The 18,796-nt window shown below is 42.7% G+C and overlaps 4 protein-coding genes across 6 annotated transcripts; 2 read left to right on the forward strand and 2 right to left on the reverse strand.

Moving 5' to 3' along the window:
- Window positions 1-48: 48 nt before the first annotated feature.
- On the reverse strand, window positions 49-8,855 carry sfxn1 (sideroflexin 1). Its single transcript, XM_080465393.1, has 11 exons — window positions 8,728-8,855; window positions 6,480-6,649; window positions 6,226-6,396; window positions 5,537-5,635; window positions 5,346-5,421; window positions 5,001-5,086; window positions 4,456-4,583; window positions 4,099-4,148; window positions 3,828-3,877; window positions 2,774-2,821; window positions 49-2,112 (listed from the first exon to the last, which is right to left on the reverse strand). The coding sequence occupies exons 2-11, from the start codon at window positions 6,641-6,643 to the stop codon at window positions 2,016-2,018; spliced, it is 969 nt and encodes a 322-aa protein (XP_080321519.1). The 5' UTR covers window positions 6,644-6,649; window positions 8,728-8,855; the 3' UTR covers window positions 49-2,015.
- An 847-nt stretch (window positions 8,856-9,702) lies between these two features.
- Window positions 9,703-12,765, reverse strand: LOC308110808 (serine/threonine-protein phosphatase 2A catalytic subunit alpha isoform-like). 3 transcript variants are annotated; one of them, XM_080465395.1, is made up of 7 exons: window positions 12,415-12,765; window positions 11,734-11,943; window positions 11,438-11,611; window positions 11,264-11,353; window positions 10,868-11,029; window positions 10,608-10,726; window positions 9,703-10,512 (listed from the first exon to the last, which is right to left on the reverse strand). In XM_080465395.1, the coding sequence occupies exons 1-7, from the start codon at window positions 12,514-12,516 to the stop codon at window positions 10,440-10,442; spliced, it is 930 nt and encodes a 309-aa protein (XP_080321521.1). In that variant the 5' UTR covers window positions 12,517-12,765; the 3' UTR covers window positions 9,703-10,439. The 3 variants fall into 3 exon arrangements, with proteins under 3 accessions (XP_080321521.1, XP_080321520.1, XP_080321522.1); XM_080465396.1 differs by lacking the exon at window positions 12,415-12,765 and adding an exon at window positions 12,171-12,397 and having other exon boundaries at window positions 9,710-10,512; XM_080465394.1 differs by having other exon boundaries at window positions 9,705-10,512; window positions 11,264-11,611; window positions 12,415-12,706.
- On the forward strand, window positions 12,611-16,440 carry atp5po (ATP synthase peripheral stalk subunit OSCP). Its single transcript, XM_080465398.1, has 7 exons — window positions 12,611-13,534; window positions 13,813-13,863; window positions 13,970-14,080; window positions 14,342-14,471; window positions 15,674-15,786; window positions 15,953-16,039; window positions 16,193-16,440. The coding sequence occupies exons 1-7, from the start codon at window positions 13,508-13,510 to the stop codon at window positions 16,301-16,303; spliced, it is 630 nt and encodes a 209-aa protein (XP_080321524.1). The 5' UTR covers window positions 12,611-13,507; the 3' UTR covers window positions 16,304-16,440.
- A 383-nt stretch (window positions 16,441-16,823) lies between these two features.
- On the forward strand, window positions 16,824-18,667 carry LOC308110809 (uncharacterized protein). Its single transcript, XM_080465397.1, has 2 exons — window positions 16,824-16,963; window positions 17,240-18,667. Exon 2 carries the CDS (start codon window positions 17,243-17,245, stop codon window positions 17,951-17,953), a length of 711 nt encoding a protein of 236 aa, XP_080321523.1. The 5' UTR covers window positions 16,824-16,963; window positions 17,240-17,242; the 3' UTR covers window positions 17,954-18,667.
- The last annotated feature ends 129 nt before the right edge of the window (window positions 18,668-18,796 follow it).

Below are 18,796 nucleotides of genomic sequence, written 5' to 3' on the forward strand. Positions count from 1 at the left end.
GGAGTCAGTTCTTATATCTTAACACATTTAAGAAGAATAAGTTATTCATGATATGCATTTAAATATTAAGGGACACATAAATACTGTATATCTGTCAGAGGGCAAGTTAATCGTTTTTTTTTTTTTTTCATCCTTGCTCCCCTCTCAGATTGTGGATGTACTGAGGCTCATCGTGATGAGGAAACTGAACAGCTTTTCAACTTGTGTTTTTTTTTTTTTTTTAAATGTGCAGCATCAGAAACCTTTTACAACATTGTGCTTTTCTAGACTAACACACCTCAAACAGCTGGAAACTGGGAAATGCTACATTCAGTTTACCTTGAACACGAGAATAACAAACTTCACTTCATATCGGCTAAGAACAGCTCCAACACGTCTCTCTGGAAACACAATCTAAAGTAAAGTTCCTTATACAGCGTTATATATGCAAGGAGATTACAGCATGTTAAACATTAAAACTTGATCAGAAGATTACACACCGCAATGACGAAGGGATGTAATAAAATGTTCACGAGCATTTGATGCGTTTCAATTTAAAGATGTAAACATTTGCATTAAATGATTTTACACTGGGTTTTCTTTCTTTTTTTCCTAAATGAAAATCATGAAGAGCTTTCTAAAGGTTGGTCCAACACTTTTAAAACACTACTTGTTAGTTAAGTGGCTTCAAGTCCATCTTTGTCACTCTCATCCCTGATTTTGAAAATATATCCGTTGGTGAATCTCAACCTGTCACTGTGAAGGTTATTCGGATGTGAAGTTTCTGTAGCTGTGAATGTGGCGTTAGGAAAAAAAAAAAAAGACGTGCACGACAAAGATGGAAAACTTTTTGAATGGCTTCAATCAGCATTTACTCTGCTTGTATCCTGATGCAGCCAAGGCTGACTGGACTCTGATCCTTTATCTTTTGTGCAACTGTGAGGTCCAAAACAAACACACCGACGCATACTGTGGGAAGGAGCTCATGCAACAATACATTTCAATTGTTAAAAGTCCAAAAAAGCTGGTTGAAATCCTGGCCACAAAGTCAGTATTAGTTTCGCCATTGGTCCTAATATAAGACAGGTCTTGATTTTCCCCGGAAACCGATGTCAGGTGACCATGAGAAACCAGCTCCAGGTGTCACGCGCTGTGGTTAACAAGCCGTACGAAGATAAAACCGGTCGCTTTATGCATTTGTGATCAACTGACTGGTATCACGGATGTCTGAGTGGTCGAATTCGCTGTCAATTACAAAGTCGTGGATCACATAGAGGAGATTATAGAAGTGACTTGTGCTGCAGTGATCTGGAAGACCGGCTTCAGTTTGGTTGAAGTCGGTCTTACGAGAAACACCGAAAAAGGGTTCTTGTCAGAAAACCCCCATGCGAGGACTGGCTTGTTTAATGAGCAGTATGATAATTGTTGAATATAAGACATCATATAGCACCATGTTGGCCCGTCGGTGGTTGCCAATAGGATCACATCTTATAGGTAGAACTTCTGAAACATGATAAACAAGGTTTGTTTAACTCAAGGTTTTTTTTTTTTGTTTTTAATCTGTGAGCCAGTTAAAAAGTAAACTCTCTGCCAACCGTAGCCAGATGAGTATTAAAGTGTTTTCATGGCGATGTGAGATCAACTTAAGTAAAATTACTGCACAGGGGCAAAAAAAAAAAAAAAAAAAGGTTCACTTTAAACAATTTTACACAGGCCACGATACATCTGTCATGATGAACATCGAACTTCTTACCCAGCCCAATTGCACTACTTTTTTTTTTTTCTTTTACCCCCCCAAGGAGTTTCAGTAAAATCAACAATCACACTGACAGAAGCAAACATGTCATTACGAGGAGTCTGGCTGAGAGAGGGGAGTCCTCACAGATCCATCTGAACGGTGGAAATTACGAGACAAAAACTTAACTTTGGCACAGTGAATGAGGAGAGCTGGCAGAGAGGCGAGGACCGAGCCTGCAGCTGTGTTATGGCAGTGTTTGGATGAGGTGGTGGTGGGGGGGGGGGGGGGGCACACACTCTCATAGCCCTTTGTTGAAGTAGACCCTCTCCACTCCGGGGTGGCTGGCCCGGATTTTCTCCTGCAGCTCCGGCTCCAGGCGGCTGACTGATATGGAGCTGGATCAGAGGCAGAAAGGCGGCCGAGTTAACGGGTCAAGCACAAAACGCCGTTCGCATGTTACGCAACTTTTCAGGCGACAAAGGATCCTGCACACTCTGCAAATAACCAGCCGAGGGATGATAATGTTCAGTGGCTGTGTGGGACTTCCCCCCCCCCCCGTTTCAGAAATGGGAAGTGAAAATGTTAGATTTTTCATCCGACTCAATCCATACCTTTTGGTCAAATATCAACTTTTCACATTTAAAAAAAATAAATAGACTTTACATTGGAGACAAATATTTTCTTTCATTTTTCGAACATCATGACAAGATTAAACCAGATTAAATAAGATGCGTGTGATAATCTGAGGATGCACACTTGATGAGGACAAAATGATTTAAAGAGTAGAGGAGTTGATGTGATTATCTACTTTATCATGTATGGAAGGTTTGCATGCTGCAGTCACCCAGAAGGTTTTGCTGTTGGGAGGTCGATACATGGAACAAGAAGATACCCAATACCCCCTTCTTAGGGCAGATCACAACCAGATCACAGTACATTTCAGAGCCTGTACTTTTTACTCACTCTTTCACGATAACAGAAGAGAGTCCATCTTTTTTTTTTTTAAAATCGGTGTCTATGTATGCTTTTACTGGAGTAAAGACCATGTTCACTCACCTCTTCTGAGGGAACAATGCACAGCACAGCGGGGTGGCAAACACCAGGCTGAAAAACACAGGAAAGTATGAAACACTAAAGCAAACATCTATTGATTTTCATAAAAACCTTTTTTTTTTTTTTTTTTTTTTTTTAATGCGTGCAAATGTTGAAATCACTGAATAAAAAAGTCGCAATGAAGCTGCATGAGATTTGTGTTTCTGTTTACATTTTTCAATATGTGTAAATGAGCAACAATGTCAAGGTGATCCATTGAACAGTTCTTGAAATCTGTGTGTAACGCAGAGGTGTGAACAACAGAGCAACACCTCCACCCACAGAGCTGAGCTGTGAGGAAAAGTGACACAAACCAGCAGCTGGAGTGAAGCAATGCTACGCGATGATTATTGGCCAAATATGAGTCAGGAGGAGAAAAAAATTTGTGCAATAGAGCTTAATGTGAAGAATTATTTAGAGGGAGGAAGAATATAAAAAAGGGCGACTCTGTTTTACATCACTTAATGAAAAATATATAAAAAGGAAACTCTTTGAGGACCACAATAAAAAGAGTTTACGATATTTCTTTTTTTTTTTTTTAATATACCTTGAAATCTAGTTTCTTGACTGAAATAAGGGAGTTGTTTTTATTGGGAACATAAATTAAGTCCTCTTGAAAATTAATGTAAGCCAATATGAAAGTCCCTACATTTAAAAATAAATGTGTGTGTATCGCTGTTTTTCTATACTCCACACAATAAGTATTTATGTCCAGGAAACTCAAAGTTTTAGGATGAAAACCCATTTGGAAGTTAAATCGATATAATGACCCCAGAAAGCGGGAAAGTCTGAAGTGTGTGTATTTATCTTTTCTTCAGAATTAAACCGAGTTGTGGGTTCAAAACTCTTCCGAACATTATCCGGTAATATGACACTTCCTCTCAGCACATTTCAGTAACTTTTGTTTCGGTAAAATATAATTGGCCACACTTACAGTTGCAATACGAACAAACAGTGTTGGAATTGTACAGTAATCGCACGTGATGGCCTATCAGGTGAACCATCTGTGACGACTCACCAGAATCCCACCAGGCCAACTTGAATAGGTGCACTCATCCATGGGAACCTCTGAAAAGATCAGGCAGAGAGAGAAAGAAAAAAAAAAAAAAAAAACTGTATGAGAGGGACAAAAGCAGCGGTGAATTCCTGCACTGGAGCGGCCTCATGCCATCAGAGCTTTTCATCCCTCTGGTGTGCGACGACTGAAAGGAGCCAACTTGTTCTCACCATTTACATTCGCCGTCCTTAGAAATAAAAATGTGCAGGGTTCTCAAGGGCATTGCACCTACCTTCAGGAAGGCCTTCTTCTCCAAATGGTTCATCAAAAATGGAGGGATGGCTGGAAAAACAACGACACACACGTCAACGATGACACAAGCTTTTGGTTGTGATGCGGCAGTAAAAAAACGGATTTCCATTAATATACAAAAAAAATTTGGAGGGCGAGTTCATAGAGACTTAATGCTAAACACATTGCATTATTGTACTGAAACAGACACAATAAATTGTAACACCACTGGTTTGAATCTAAATGTCCTTTTAATTAAACAATATCAGGATCTTCAAACAAACAAACCTGAATCTCATAGCAGGAGTCTAATTGAGCTGATAAAAAAAAAAAAAAAAAAAAAGAAGTCTGTCCGTACCCATTCCCGGAGAAGCCATGAGGATCCTGGACACCACAACCTGAGAGATGGCCTGCTGCGCAGCGTTTGTTGACTCCCCTAACCTGTTGTCGTTTTCATCCGTCACGGGGATACCATGCTGAAGCTCTCTGGAGGACAAGACCACAAGCAGTTTATAGCAGAAAATGTGTTTCAGCCAAATAAAGAAATACAATCGAGATATCTATGTAAATATTAGTGATTTTTATTTATTTTTTTTGGAAACGTTCAATTACAAAGAATCAGTAGGAATAATCCCAAGGTCCAGTGACCAGAGAGAATATTTATGAACTTATTGAAGTAATGAGAAAAACAATAGCATCATTGTCTGATTAGAAGTTAAAAATGGAAAATACTAAAGAGTGCAACGTTTACTGGACGGAAGTCTTGTGACGCTTAATTCACACAAATTACCCTGAAATCTTCAGCTTTGTTGTCTTGTGATCGCAAAGTCGGTGCCCTGAGTGTGCCACGTGAAGAAAAGCAATCACACACTTTTCCCCCCACACGCTGCGTGTCCTCCTTACCGTTGCCTCATCAGCGGGATGTTGATACAGTTAGCAGCAGCGACAGCCGCGAATGGGACGAACCGTCCAATCAGAGGTGAAACGTGCTGCAGCGGGAGAGAGGAGGCGTGAGAGGCGTTTCAAAAAACGTAGCGCCTCCACCGAGCGTCGTGCGGCGCAGATGTTGGACATAAAGGTCAAAGTCATCACTTATGAGCTGGCACAACAGTCTGAAAAACTGAGCAAGACCCTGTGATGAATAGGATTTGTCTGCAATTAAAAAATAAAATAAAATTCATTCCCATGCATGTGAGGCCAATACTACATGTAAATGAGCCGTGGTGTAGGGGTTACATGAATTTATACCTTTGTTAGTGCATTTAGTCCTAGAGCGGTGACAACTGCCCCTGTGGTGGCAGACACATAAGCTGTGCCAAGCTGACTGCAAACAGAAGAGCCACCGGTCATCACATCACACAGAACCTGTCCACACAACCACCGCTGAATTAAAAGGGTTAACACTGTCGGCGCCGGTGCCAGAAGGCCCCTCTCGTTACCTGACGGTGATCGGAGCGTCGCCGCTCCGGTTGGTGTAGTTGACTATTGCGTTGAAGGACTGATTGATCCACTGCCAGAACAGCACAGCCGGAGTCGTCCTGCGAAGTCCATTAAGAAAAAAAACTCATGAAGACGAATAAAGTTCCTAATCTGCACGCTGAAGAGAGGTGCTGGATATAAACTAGGTGGAACATTGAAGAAAAGATGGATTTGGGGCAATAAACTTTCAATAGAACGTTTTTGGACCAAGAAGACCCGTGGGAAAGTGTTTAAAAGCTGTTTAATAGAACATTCTAAAGCTTGATTTACAGCCATTCAGAAAGTCTTTATTTTAAACTGGAGTCTCCGATTGTCATACAGCAATAAAATGCACATTTGTGACTACGGGAGTTACCCAGAGTACCACAGGGTGATCAGGCAAAATTACCTCCGGCAATCAAGGGTCCCTGTCAGCCAATTCAATGTGAACATAATACCAACATCAAACTACGACTGGAGAAACAAAAAGACCTTTGAGTTCCCCTCATGAGCGGTGAAAAGCAGCAGCAGCAGCAGCAGCAGCAGCAGCAGCAGCAGCAGCAGCAGCAGCAGCAGTAGCAGCAGCAGCAGGGCGGCTCTAATGGCTGCTGTCAGTAGGAGCTTGGGTGTGACCGCCACGGAGTGACAGTCGAATCCTACAAGTTCTTACCTGTAAAATGTCATCATGCATCCAGTGATCGTCATGTTCATCGGGACCTGTGCAGACATGCGACCAATCAGGATCATCTTCTCCCCAGTGTCAGGATGGAAGGCCGAGTCGAAGACATATTTGGCTCTCCACAGCTCGTCCTCCGTCAGACCTGGTGAGACGACGCCTTGCCTGCAGGACAGCGAAGTTAATATGACACAGACTCGTCACTGATTAAACGTACTGAACGGGGACAAAGCTGGAGTTAGTCGTACCTGTAATCGGTGATGATTTTGTGTGCATGTGCTAGTTGTTCGTTGGTGAGCAGGATGTTCCTGGGATCTGTGACAGTGAAGAAATGTTTGGCCCGGCCCACAAACGTGCTCTGGTCCCACCGGGGCTCCTTGATGTTTATGGAAGTGGAAAGCTCCGCCGCCATATTTATCTGGAGAAAAATGAAGTGAGGTTTTGTAAGGTTCAGAAGGTTTTCAGGAATAATTCTACAGGGGGAGAACTACATGGCAATACCAACGTCACAACGAGAAGCCCAGCGACTGACACCGATCCAGGAATCCAGCAGCCTGCTCTGGCACTCACCCAAGGACCCCGAGCTCTTTAGTCCTCGTTTTTTTTTCTTTTTCAGACACAAGTCAGGGAAGGAGGACGCGTGAAACACAAAGCGCCTTTCTCGACTGCCATGCCACTAATTCAGCATAACGTTGCTATGGTGACGGCTGACCTGACAAGGGTTGTGAAGCGCTAAATTGCAAAGCCCTGTTATGGGCACACACCAACCCCCCAAACTGTGAGTGAAAAACAGTTCTGGGATGGTTACAAAACCCTCTGCATTTTTTATTTTTACTCTGATGAGATTAAAAAAAAAAAAAAAAAAAAAGTACAAATCTTTTAACCACAAACTACTAAATTAATAGGAATAAAACCGCATGTGGCTTCTGGCTCCAACAGGGGCTATTTCCTTAAAATTACATCTGTAATTCAACAGTCCAAATCCAGATTAGACAGGCTCGGGCTAACTGGACATTACAGATTATATATTTCTAATTGGTCATCAGAAAGACTAACTGAACAACAGTGAATGACATGTTTCCATGCACTGTGTATTCATCATGTCAGCATATTTAGCCAATCAGATTTGTACTTCATTATTTCCACATAACGGGTGCAAATAAGACAGAAGTCAGAGATCAAAAGTACACAAGTCAAGGACAAATGACTATAAATAAGTCAATAATTGTTTTGCTTCTGAAATGCTGCAGGTAGGAAATGCAGATGCACATGTGATCAAAAACATCAGAGAAACGGACACAGTGCAGTTACAACTGAGTCCAACAAGAGAGAGAACACTGTTCATGTTCATCTACTTAGTATCACACTAAAATCATGTGAGCCTGCTGGACGGTGCACAATCAAACACATCAGCTGTGTAGCTATGCATACAGCAGGCTGCATATGGATCCCTGAAACCCAGTCTGATCTGGTTTTTTTAACCATTTGTTCCTTGCTCTTGGGGAAGTGCTGCTGTGCAGGCAGGGACACCGGGACTCAGGACAGGACTGTGCAAGGATGAACAGGAGCAGCATGACCAACTCCACCTGAAGCTGCAGCAAAGATGGCTGCTTCTTTTAACAAGAGGAGGAGGGGGGGGGGCAAAGAAGTCACTTCTTGAGCTGCTGAATGAGCTGCATCAGAGACGTGCTGTCTCTTTAAATTGAATTAAAGTCAAAGGGTCTCTCACGAGATGGCAACAAAACACCCCTTTCTCTGAGCTGATCAGATGAAGCCATGGAGAGTGTGGGTTGGTTGTGTGCAGAGGACACATGAGGCCCTTTCCTTTCTGGGTTGCTTCGGGTTTAGTATCAATGTGCAGGTAGATGACTAATGATAGTGATAGCAGGGGACTGAACTTTGGACTGACGCGGCCTTTGAACCTCTAAACCCCGAGCAGCTCCTGCCCTCACTCTCCACCAATCAACGGCGGCCTCTGTGGCTACACATTAACCTCCACTTTCACAGCAACCCCTTCCAATCAAAGACATAATTCAATTGATATTTCAGGTGCGCGGTGGCAGCTATTAAAAGCATCGTTTGTCTTTCATCGGGGGCAGAAAACGCTGCTTTCTGTCAGCGTAAACACGCTGTGTGAATGGATCCCATGCATTGTCTCACCCGACTTAGACCAGTCAAATCTGGACTGTGACTGGAGGTCTTGCTGCATGTGTGGGTTGGATTTAAGGAAGAAAAGAAAAAAAAAAACAACAGACACACCAAAAAAAACGAAACCACCATCAAAACAATGAAAACTCAAGTGTCATAATTTCAACACGATTAATTATCGTCGCCATCGATGAGAGTCCAGCTGTGCGCCCCAGATTCAACTAGTATCAGCCTGCCTGCCACATCCACACATCCAGCAGGCTCCTCCAGGAGTCTGACCACTGTTTCCCCTTCGACTCTGCACATCTCTGATCAAATACAAAGACAGCCAGTGCACGAGTTACTTACTGCACTGAGAGCTCCGGCAGTCCGCGAGGTGTCCCTGAAAGGCTGCAGCCAGCTAATTTCTTCACGCAGCGGCGTCAGCAGAGCCAGAGAGCGCACAGCCAGAGCGCACAGAGGCACATCCCCCAGTGGAGGAGGAGGTGGAGGAGGAACCTCACCGAGACAGTAAAAGCCCTGCCTCCAGCGACTGTGCCCAACACCACCCCTATCATGACCACACAACCTCACGCTGTGCACTCAGGTGGTCTGTTATAAACCGCAAAATGCAAGGTGCTTTTCTGAGCCGAGACAAATCACTTCACCACTTCGCGTGGGTCCTTTGAGTCATGCTTTTATTTTCAGCAGCGATCTGTGCACCGCATCCGTCAATGCCCCATGCATTATCGCTGCATTGACTTACAGGCAGTAAATCATTAATATCTGTTAAAACTTTGCAGGATTTACACACACACACACACACACACACACACACACACACACACACACACACACACACACACACACACACACACACACACACACACACACCCATGTGCAACTAAATGACATTCATAGATCATAGAGGACACTCAACTCTCACCAAAGGAAATGTCTCTAATATATATATATATATATATATATATATATATATATATATATATATATATATATATATATATATTCAATAAAGTAGGTAGATATCAAATTAAAATAAACAATCATAAAATAATCTGGAAAACAAAATTCCAGCTCGGAAATGGCATGCTACATACCAACAGTAATGACAATCTCAATCGCATTTTTGAAAAATAATATACAAAGTTATTACTATAAAACAAAACAAAAATAAATGAATACATTTCCCTGCACACATTCACAATAAAAGACTGAACGCCCTTCTGTTGATTATCCCATCAGAGCTGATGATCAGCACAGATTCCAGGTGTCTGTTTCCATCTAGCGGTGACTGATGTGAACTGTGGGAAATAACTCCACAAACTGTGATCAGGGGGACATAAATGGCAAGCATCTTCTGCCTTTATTCTGTATAGCTGTGACTGCAAAACACAGAGTTAGCATTATTTGTTGTCCTTACACTTGATGCGGTTTGTGTCAATATTGCCAACTTAAATGAAGTATATGTAAACTCCCCATAATAGACAGCAGGAAGAAACCTACTTACACTGTAACAGGGTACAAAAAGAATAAAGTCTTGTCAGTGCAATGTGATAAAAATCAAATACAAAAGTGCAAAGAGAAGATACATATTTCAGACGTTGAACCTTATTGTCTCACTTCACAAAATAAAAAGCTGCGCTTCAGTTACAAAAAAGAAAGAAAAAAGAAGATAGTTCACAATATATGTACTGTAACCTTTGATCTGAGGCCATGCCGAGTAAAAGATGCAGCTTATATACTCTATATGGCAACACACTCTGGTCATCGATAACACCCTAGCACAAAGATTACAAACATTTACTTGTTACTCTCAGCATTATTTTCCCCCCCATTCATTTCTCCTGACAAACCAGCAGGTATTATGACAGTAAAGTTCATGGTTGCAATCATTTCTAGCAATTAAAACATCATGCACAGAGAGGAAATAGTTGAGAGGATGGTAGTGTTTGGTTAGATACGACAGATTCCGTTTTTTGTTGTAATTATGGCACACAATTTCGGTGGTTTTGAAAGCTTCTTGTCCCTCTGCAGCCCGTCACCACTTCGACCGTGGCGCCTCACAGGAAATAGTCGGGCGTGCGCCGTGTCACATGCGGCTCTCCTCTGCGTGGTGCTGGGTCAAACTGTAAGCTACAACACAACAGGGAAGGTCGTCTCAACAACTCACACTTTGACAAAAAACATATTAACATATATATAGATATATTTTTAAAAAAATGACTTACAAGGAGTATTTCAATGTGTCATCAAGCTCCATGATCGCTGCCTGGTTTCCACAACGATAACAATAGTTTGGTGCACTGAAGATTGTCACTACATTGCGGTCGTGGCACCAGTTATAGCCCTATGATCAACAGATCATTTCCATGTTATCTTCCATGTCACTGCATGCACGGTCAGGTCTACATGTGCAAATCAGCTTTAAACAAGAAAAAAAAAGAAAAAAAAAAGAAGTAATTTCATCAAATCAGTAAAGAATGGGTACCTCCATCACCAGTTGGTGGGCTCTCGAAACCAAAGTCAGACCGTTTGCATGATTGAAAGTTTCTGAAATGTCCTGCCCAAATGTGTAGCCGGCTCCACGGGGTGATATGCCCCAGCCCCCGCGGTCATCTGGGTCTGACCATAACAGGTCACACATTGGACCCTAAAGGATGAGAGGGTGAAACATTGTGTGTACTTGTTAGCGTTTGTAGAGGGTGTGTCCTCCAAGTTTGCACACAGTAATTAGTTTTTCCTAAATGTAGAATAAATAAATAGAATAAATCAGTATAAAGCAGCTGGTCCTACTGTATCCCCTGAATACATTCCTAAAATTACCCTCTGAACATACATACACTTTACGGTTAATTGTCAATATATAGTTGAAAATAGTTAATACCTCATGAGGAACCTCTTGCAAGCGATCCAGCGCTCTGATGTGTTCCAGTGTGTCTATTGAAGGGGATAATCCTCCATGGAGGCAGAATATCTTAATAAAGAAAGAGGCCATAATAAATAAATAACAGAGTCGCTGTGACTGTGCCACATGCCACATGTGAACACACGATCCTACCTGGTTGTCTACCAGTGCAGTGAGCGGCAGATAGTCGAACAGATCTGTAAAGTACTTCCAAACATTTGCATTTCCATATTTTCTTAAGCACTCATCGTAAAAGCCGTAAACTTGCGTGATCTGTCTGCTTTCGTGGTTCCCTCTCAGGATTGTGATTCGTTCGCGAAACCGTACCTGTGAACAATAAAATGGATTAAGAGACAAACAATAATCACTGAATATCAATATGCCCCCTTCACAAGGTCCCGGCTCAGCTGCAGCCGACCGGCTCCAGTGGGGTTATTACTATCGTTTACCTTAAGAGAAACCAAGAGTGTAACTGTCTCCACAGAGTAGTAGCCTCTGTCAACGTAGTCTCCCATGAAGAGGTAGTTTGTGTCTGGAGACCTCCCCCCAATCTTAAACAGCTCCATGAGATCATGAAACTGTCCGTGAACGTCTCCGCAGACCGTCACTGGGCATCTCACCTCCTGCACGTTTGACTCCTTTGTCAAGATCTCTTTGGCCTGTCAAGCAAAACCAGAAGAAGAGAGGAAGAGGAAGGTTAACAGGTAACACCAGTGTGGTGCTGGGTGGGCGTGCACAGTGTGTGTGTGTGCGCGTTGTAAACAAGTGCTCATACAGGCAAACAACAAAAAAACCAAAAAGGATCTTTTTCAGATTGTCAGATATGTAGCAGATTATTGTGGAGTTTGCTGCCGCCAGTGCTCTCCAGTGGTGAAAAAGCACCAACCGTGGGCGTAGCTAGGGAAAACATATTTGCAGGCACCCCCCTCCATCTTCTTGGCCAGCGCTTTCCTTTAGAAATGTGCTGCATGCAGCTGCAGCCAAATGGTGCTGTGCTCCAAGCGCAAGGCCAAATGCAAAAAAAAACAGGCGTCAGCGCCTGAGATACATCACTGAAATCAACCTCGATGTAAGAGCATTTATAGGCAGCATGATAATAACTCGCCTCCCTCCCTGCGCAAAGCCCATACCTTTTCGCAGAGGACTTTGACCTGATTCTCTGTGAGCTGTTTGCACTCGTTCAGCTGCTCGATCCATCCGTCCAGCTCCTTGGTGAAAGACTTGTCGTCCATGTCTGGTTCGCGGCAGTCAGCTCGTGAGCCCGACCAGCTTCAAAAATCCTCCGGAAAGCTTCTCGCCGTCGGTGTCCCGGCTCCGTTACGTCTTCCAGCTCAAAAGCTCCCTGCTCATTCGCCTCTACGTGCGTGTGTGCGTGCGTCCGTGCGCGCGTATTTGCGCGCGTGCATCTGTTGTGCGCTCCGCGAAAATGAATGCGCCAGCAGCACTGCCTAGTGCGTCCATGCAGTTTATTACGGTTTACTAAAGAGTTGAGCTCACATGAGACGCAGATGATGCGCCTCTCCTTGTGCTCCAGCCAAGGTCACACAGTGATCACCATGGCGGAGACGGTGGGAGCATGTGAATGCTGTATCTTATTAAACAAAGACGTCACCGCGCCGACATTACACCTAACACCTTGTTCTTTCGCAGTTATTGTTTCGGTTTTATTTTTAAATTTTTTATCTAGAACAAAGTTTGCATGTTCTCCCCATGCATGGGTTATTCCAGATTCTCCATCTAAAAGTCCAAAAACATGCAATCGAAGGTAATCTCTCTAAATTGTATCTATATTTGTTTGCTCTGTGATGAACAGGTGACCTGCGCCGGGTGTCACCTGCTGCCCAGTCAGGTCGGATCCAACCCAGATCTGGCAGCAACCCAACAAATAACATGAGGGGCGCCAGAGAGCTACAGCACATTCACCTCTTTTGCCTGTATCCTATAGGAATTATTTACAACATTACCTATGGCCACCCAAAATGACAAGAGCTTCATGTAAATTATTTGATGTGTTAACTGCAGATTTGTTCTTCTTCTTCTTCTTCTTTTTCAGAGCAGATTTGTGAGACATTAGCATTATTTTTGTAGTCCATTGTGGAGTTTTTCCTCTTACTGTTAGAGTGCAGTAAAACTACATTACCCACACATTACCCATAAGCCCCGGTCTCCTCTCATATACGCATGCGCAGTGGGTCGCTCCACTTTGGACAGCTGTAGGAGAAAATGGCAGCACACATGCTAGGACAGCAGGTAAGACGTCCAATCATTTTATGCAAAATTATTTATTGTATGATGACACGGAACCGTATTTTTAAAGGGCGAAAGCCGAATTATATGTTGCATTGCTTTTGGCCGGCTTAAAATGAAGCTAAATACTCAATTAGTTCAAAACACTCGTTGCACTTGAATGACTGCTAACACGTTAGCCTGCTAGCTAACAGTCTTTACCGTCAACGACCGTAGCGCGAGCTTATTGGCACAGATTTCCACATCCCTGCATTTATAACTGTGATTTTGTTCTTTTTCAGGTCCGCCAGTTCAGCACGTCTGTCGTCAGGCCTGTCTCAAAACTGGTCAAGGTAAAACTATCTGTCAAACTGCGCTTGGCACGGTCGATCATTAGTTCAATGTAAAGGGATAACAGATTAGTTCACTGTGTGTGTGTTTGTGTGTGTTTGTGTCCAGGCTCCCATCCAGGTGTACGGAGTGGAGGGTCGCTATGCCACGGCTCTGTTCTCAGCTGCCAGTAAGCAGAACAAGCTGGACCAAGTGGAGAAGGAGTTGGGAAATGTTTCTGTAAGTTTATTTGACCAAAAATACCTGATTCCTAATGTGCATAAACACAAATCAAGGAGAAAAAAAAAAGTGTCACATTTGTACAATTAACTTTAATGGCATTAATCATGTTTTATATATATATATATATATATATATATGCTGATTATGAGCAACTACATTAATAATTTAATCACTATCAAAATTGTGCCACTTCATGCTGCCTTGTCTGTCCTTCAGTGTCTAACTTGGCCTCTGGCCGTGTGCCATCTTGTTTTTCAGGCACTGATCAAGGACCCCAAAATGTCTGGTATCGTGATGAATCCTCACGTAAAGCGCAGCATCAAGCAGAAGGCTTTTGTTGATGCTCTTACAAAGGCTAAGGCTGCACCCATCACTATCAACCTCATCAGTGAGTCGATTACTGACCAGTTCTCAGTGACCCCATGTGCATTTTGACGTATGTGTCATCATGATATTGTGGTAATAAAAGAAAACACAGATGCTTCTATTGAGTTATAGTTAGTGTTATACAATTTTTGATTTTTTTTTTGGTTTTATCACCATTTTGAAAACCAACTAACCACCATTCTCCCAGTACACAATACAAGTGTTTTATAACAGTATTACTACTGAATGGAATGAGTAACATATGACAAACCTTGGCTTTGTCCAGTTTACTCAAAGGGATAATTTCCCAGTTATTCACATTTTACTGTTTGGTTGCTTTCCAGAAGGATGTTCAGTCATTTCAGAAATACATGAGCAAATTCTAACTATATTAAGTTTGGTTGCCTTCGCTCAAACTGATCTGGTATAGTGGGTGTGAAATTTAAGTGGAACGGAAATCATTTTTCGTTGCAGAACATAGAAATTGTTCAATTAAGAAATCTATTCTTCCAACCCATTTATCCTAGTTAAGGCTACATTGGCTTGAACTGATCCAGAGCACCAAGTAGGTTACACTGTGAACAGGTTGCCAGTCCATCGCTTACCTGGGACAAAGAGACGGTGACCGACAAGCACAGTCTCACATCTCTGACTAATTTAGAAGTTGAAGACATGTTTGTCATTTGATTAAAGGAGGAGGATACAGTATATTGGGACAACCTGAGTGGGTACTGCAAAAACATGCAAAGTCTAAACAAAATAATTTGTGTTTTCCTGCTTGTCAGACAGACCACAGGTGAACTTCTGTATTTCACATTTACCACAGTAGTAGGCAGGAGCCCTTCTAACACAACGTGAACCATTTTACTTCCTACATCCACAAACTCATGTCTCGGATGTTTTTTCTTCCAAGGCAGCTTGTAGTCTGCTGGATTTTGAGAGAGAGAGCGAGCGAGAGAGCTTTGGCACCACCAAGGGGAGGCCTGTCACAAGGAGGGGCATTGGTCTGAGTGGTTAACCTCAGGAATGGGTTTTTAATTTTTTTGTTGTTTTCTTTTCTTTAAATTCGGATTCATCTCATAAAGGCCAAGCTGTTGGATCGGATTGTATTTTTAACAACATGTATACTATTCTCCTTCCAAATTCTAAGATGGGGGGGAAAAGATAACGGTAGCAAATCTTCCCTGACCGTGACTTACTGTTGCCATGTTTGTCCTTCAACAGAGGTTTTGGCTGACAATGGTCGTCTCCCTATAACTCCCGATGTGATCGCTGCTTTTGGAAAGATGATGAGCGCCTACCGTGGAGAGGTGCTCTGCTCTGTCACTACTGCTCAGGTAAAGGAGGGGACATCCTTTCACTTGTTTGTGTGTATATATATATATATATATATATATTATTTTTTTCTTTTTTAAGTATAAAACTGTAATAAACTATAGTTTGCATTTTCACTCTACAACAACTTGAAATTTCTTTAATTTAATTTTTTTTAATCGATTTCAGCCTTTGGATGAAGCAAGTCTTTCTGATCTGAAAGTGGCACTGAAGGGCTTTCTAAAGAAGGGTGAAACTATCCAGCTGGAAACAAAGGTATGGTACTGACACATACTCCGAGGAACCTTCTGATAATAATTCAAATATAACTTAAGGTGTTCAATATCATTCTGGAACTAAATTGATGAATAAACATCCGTGTAAGGACTTTTTGTGATTGATGTGTACCTTTTTTTCATCTTTTCACAGACTGATTCCGCAATCCTGGGAGGCATGATCGTCAGTATTGGTGACAAGTATGTGGACATGTCCACCAAAACAAAGATCCAGAAGCTGACCAAGCTCATCAAGGAGTCCTAAGTCCTGTGGACTGAATTTACAAAGACCACCATTGTCGGGGGACATCGATCAATGTATATTGCTACCTGCTCTAGCACTGTGGTTGCTCCATAAATCCAGTGTCTGATGTTAATAAAACTACAAAAATGGAAAGTCTCTGTTGTTGTCACTGTCACATTGCACACATATTTTCTAACAATATCCAGTATTTAATAAGTGTATCAGTAGTGTGCATTGTAGCTGAAATGAATTAGCTTTAGCGTAGCTGCAGGAGCTTCATGCTTATTACCTTTTAGTATAATAAAAGATCCGAGGCTTAGAGCTTTCTTTGTTCGATACGATCTATATTTTGCAGAGCTATTGCGTCACAAATCTGCTTCCACGTTTCCTGGACGGGGTCCTCGTTCTGCGCATGCGCGGTTGGGGCATACTGTTTTATTAATTTTTTTTCTCTCTCCTCCGGCCGAAAATGGCTGCCACTCTCATCCGGAGCTCTGCGTGCGGGATTATCCAAGCATGAAATAGGCAGCAGAAATCACAGCCCCGCTTTGAGACGATAGTCAGAGGCGGCAGGGTGCAGATTGAGCTGCGTCTTCTGAAAGATGTTGTGGCTGCCAGGGGACGGAAGTGTTTGCGATTCCCAATGAACCGTTTCCCGTCCAGCATCCAACAACAAATAAGGTACGAACTGTTCGTTTTTCCTCTTGAAACAGTGGCGCTTTCCCCGGTGGAAGCCCTTTACGTCGTCTTTTCCGTGCATGGCGCACTTTTTGCTAGCGAAGAGTGAACATTAAACGGACTTTTAAGCTTTCATTGTTGATGTCCTGTGTTGCATCGCTAACAGGCCTTTTCTTTTTTTCTTTTTTTTTTTGTGCTCCACTATCAAATGGGGTCCACGTTAGTTTGAGTACACATGTCCTGTTTGTCTAACATTTGTTTTTCTCTGCGCCTCAACAGAAAATGATGCATCAGGTGACCACCAGCAGCAATGACTTTTGCATGAGTGGACTGGCAGACGACTGTCACCCAGCCAGCCACTTTGACTTATGTAGCACACAATCCAGCAAATTCTACCCCTCTCCAACTCCCCCGGGCTTGCAGCTGTCCCTCGCCGGCCTTGCCCCTTTGCCACAGGGACTTCACAAAACTGCTGCATGTCATCTGCTCGACACGCAGACTGACTTCCCCGCACAGACGGTGAGAATCAGGGGCAGCGAGGCTCCAGGACCCGAAGGCTCAAAGAAAAAGAAGGGCATTGTGAAATCAGGGCGGCGAGGAAGGCCATCGGGGACCACAAAGTCTGCCGGGTACCGTACGAGTACGGGGCGTCCACTCGGGACGACTAGAGCGGCCGGGTTCAAAACCAGCCCAGGAAGGCCTCTAGGAACAACCAAAGCTGCGGGATATAAGGTCAGCCCCGGCAGGCCGCCGGGCAGCATCAAGAGTCTCACTCGGCTCAAGAGGCTTGAGTCGGGCTGTGACGCCAGCAAGAAATTTGACTTTAACAACTGCAGTGCTCCCAAGAAACTGGACTTTACCAGCTGTGATGTCCCACCATTCCAATACGCTATGCTGGAGAAAAGAGACCTCTGTGAGCCCAGTGTGAAAGTGGATGAAGCCAGTAGTTCAGCAGCTGTCTCCACAGGACTTGAAAAACATTTGGTTGCATGAGCAAGTAAACATTTCTCAAATGTTGGCAGAAAGAAGCGTGTTCTTTTTTTTTTTTTTTAATATGTGATGGCTCAGTCTGACTTCGCACCATACAGTGTTTGACATTCTCGTCATCCAATCACAATTGACGAGTGAATTCAAAGTATGTTACTCCAGTTCTCCTGAGATGCATGCTTATAAACTATCAGTATAAGCAAAAATGATATTTATCAGTTTGTGGTTTGAACCTCAAAGGAAAGTTCTCTTTATTCCCAAAAAGCATTTTGTCTCTGATTTGTCGAGCATTTGTATGACTGTTTTCTTGTGACCTTTTCTAAAATTCATAACCATTTTGGTACACATGGTCCTATAAATCAACTTTTTCCTGAACAGAAATATGTCAGTGTGTAGTCGTCCTTTGTGTCTTGATGTCTCGTCCAGTTTGTGTTTTGCTTTGCGAAAGGGCGTTGGTGAAGATCTATTTACCTTGAAATCTATGTGCGATATCCTTTTTAACACAGTAATACTCATTTCTGCACTATGTAAATATCCTCTTGATTATATATAGTACAAGCTTGTTTCCGTCCACATCACTTAATAAGCACTTAGAATTTTTATATGTACGTTGGTAAACTGATAATTGACTTCATAAAACAGGAGAGATGCTTTGTGAAATATGTAATAAACGCTCATGTACTGTATGTGAAACCAAAATAAAATAAACTTTTTTCACACCCTGCCAAAAGCTTGTAGTTCTCCTTGAAGACACAAGGGGGCTTGTGTTCCCAGACAATGCGTCTCATAACGTTTCATTGTGCCTACTTATGGAAACTTTCCCCATTTTCAGTCGTGGACTGTCCTTAA

This window comes from Lipophrys pholis, assembly GCF_963383615.2.
Source record: "Lipophrys pholis genome assembly, chromosome: 6".
In the NCBI taxonomy this organism is placed as follows: domain Eukaryota; kingdom Metazoa; phylum Chordata; class Actinopteri; order Blenniiformes; family Blenniidae; genus Lipophrys; species Lipophrys pholis.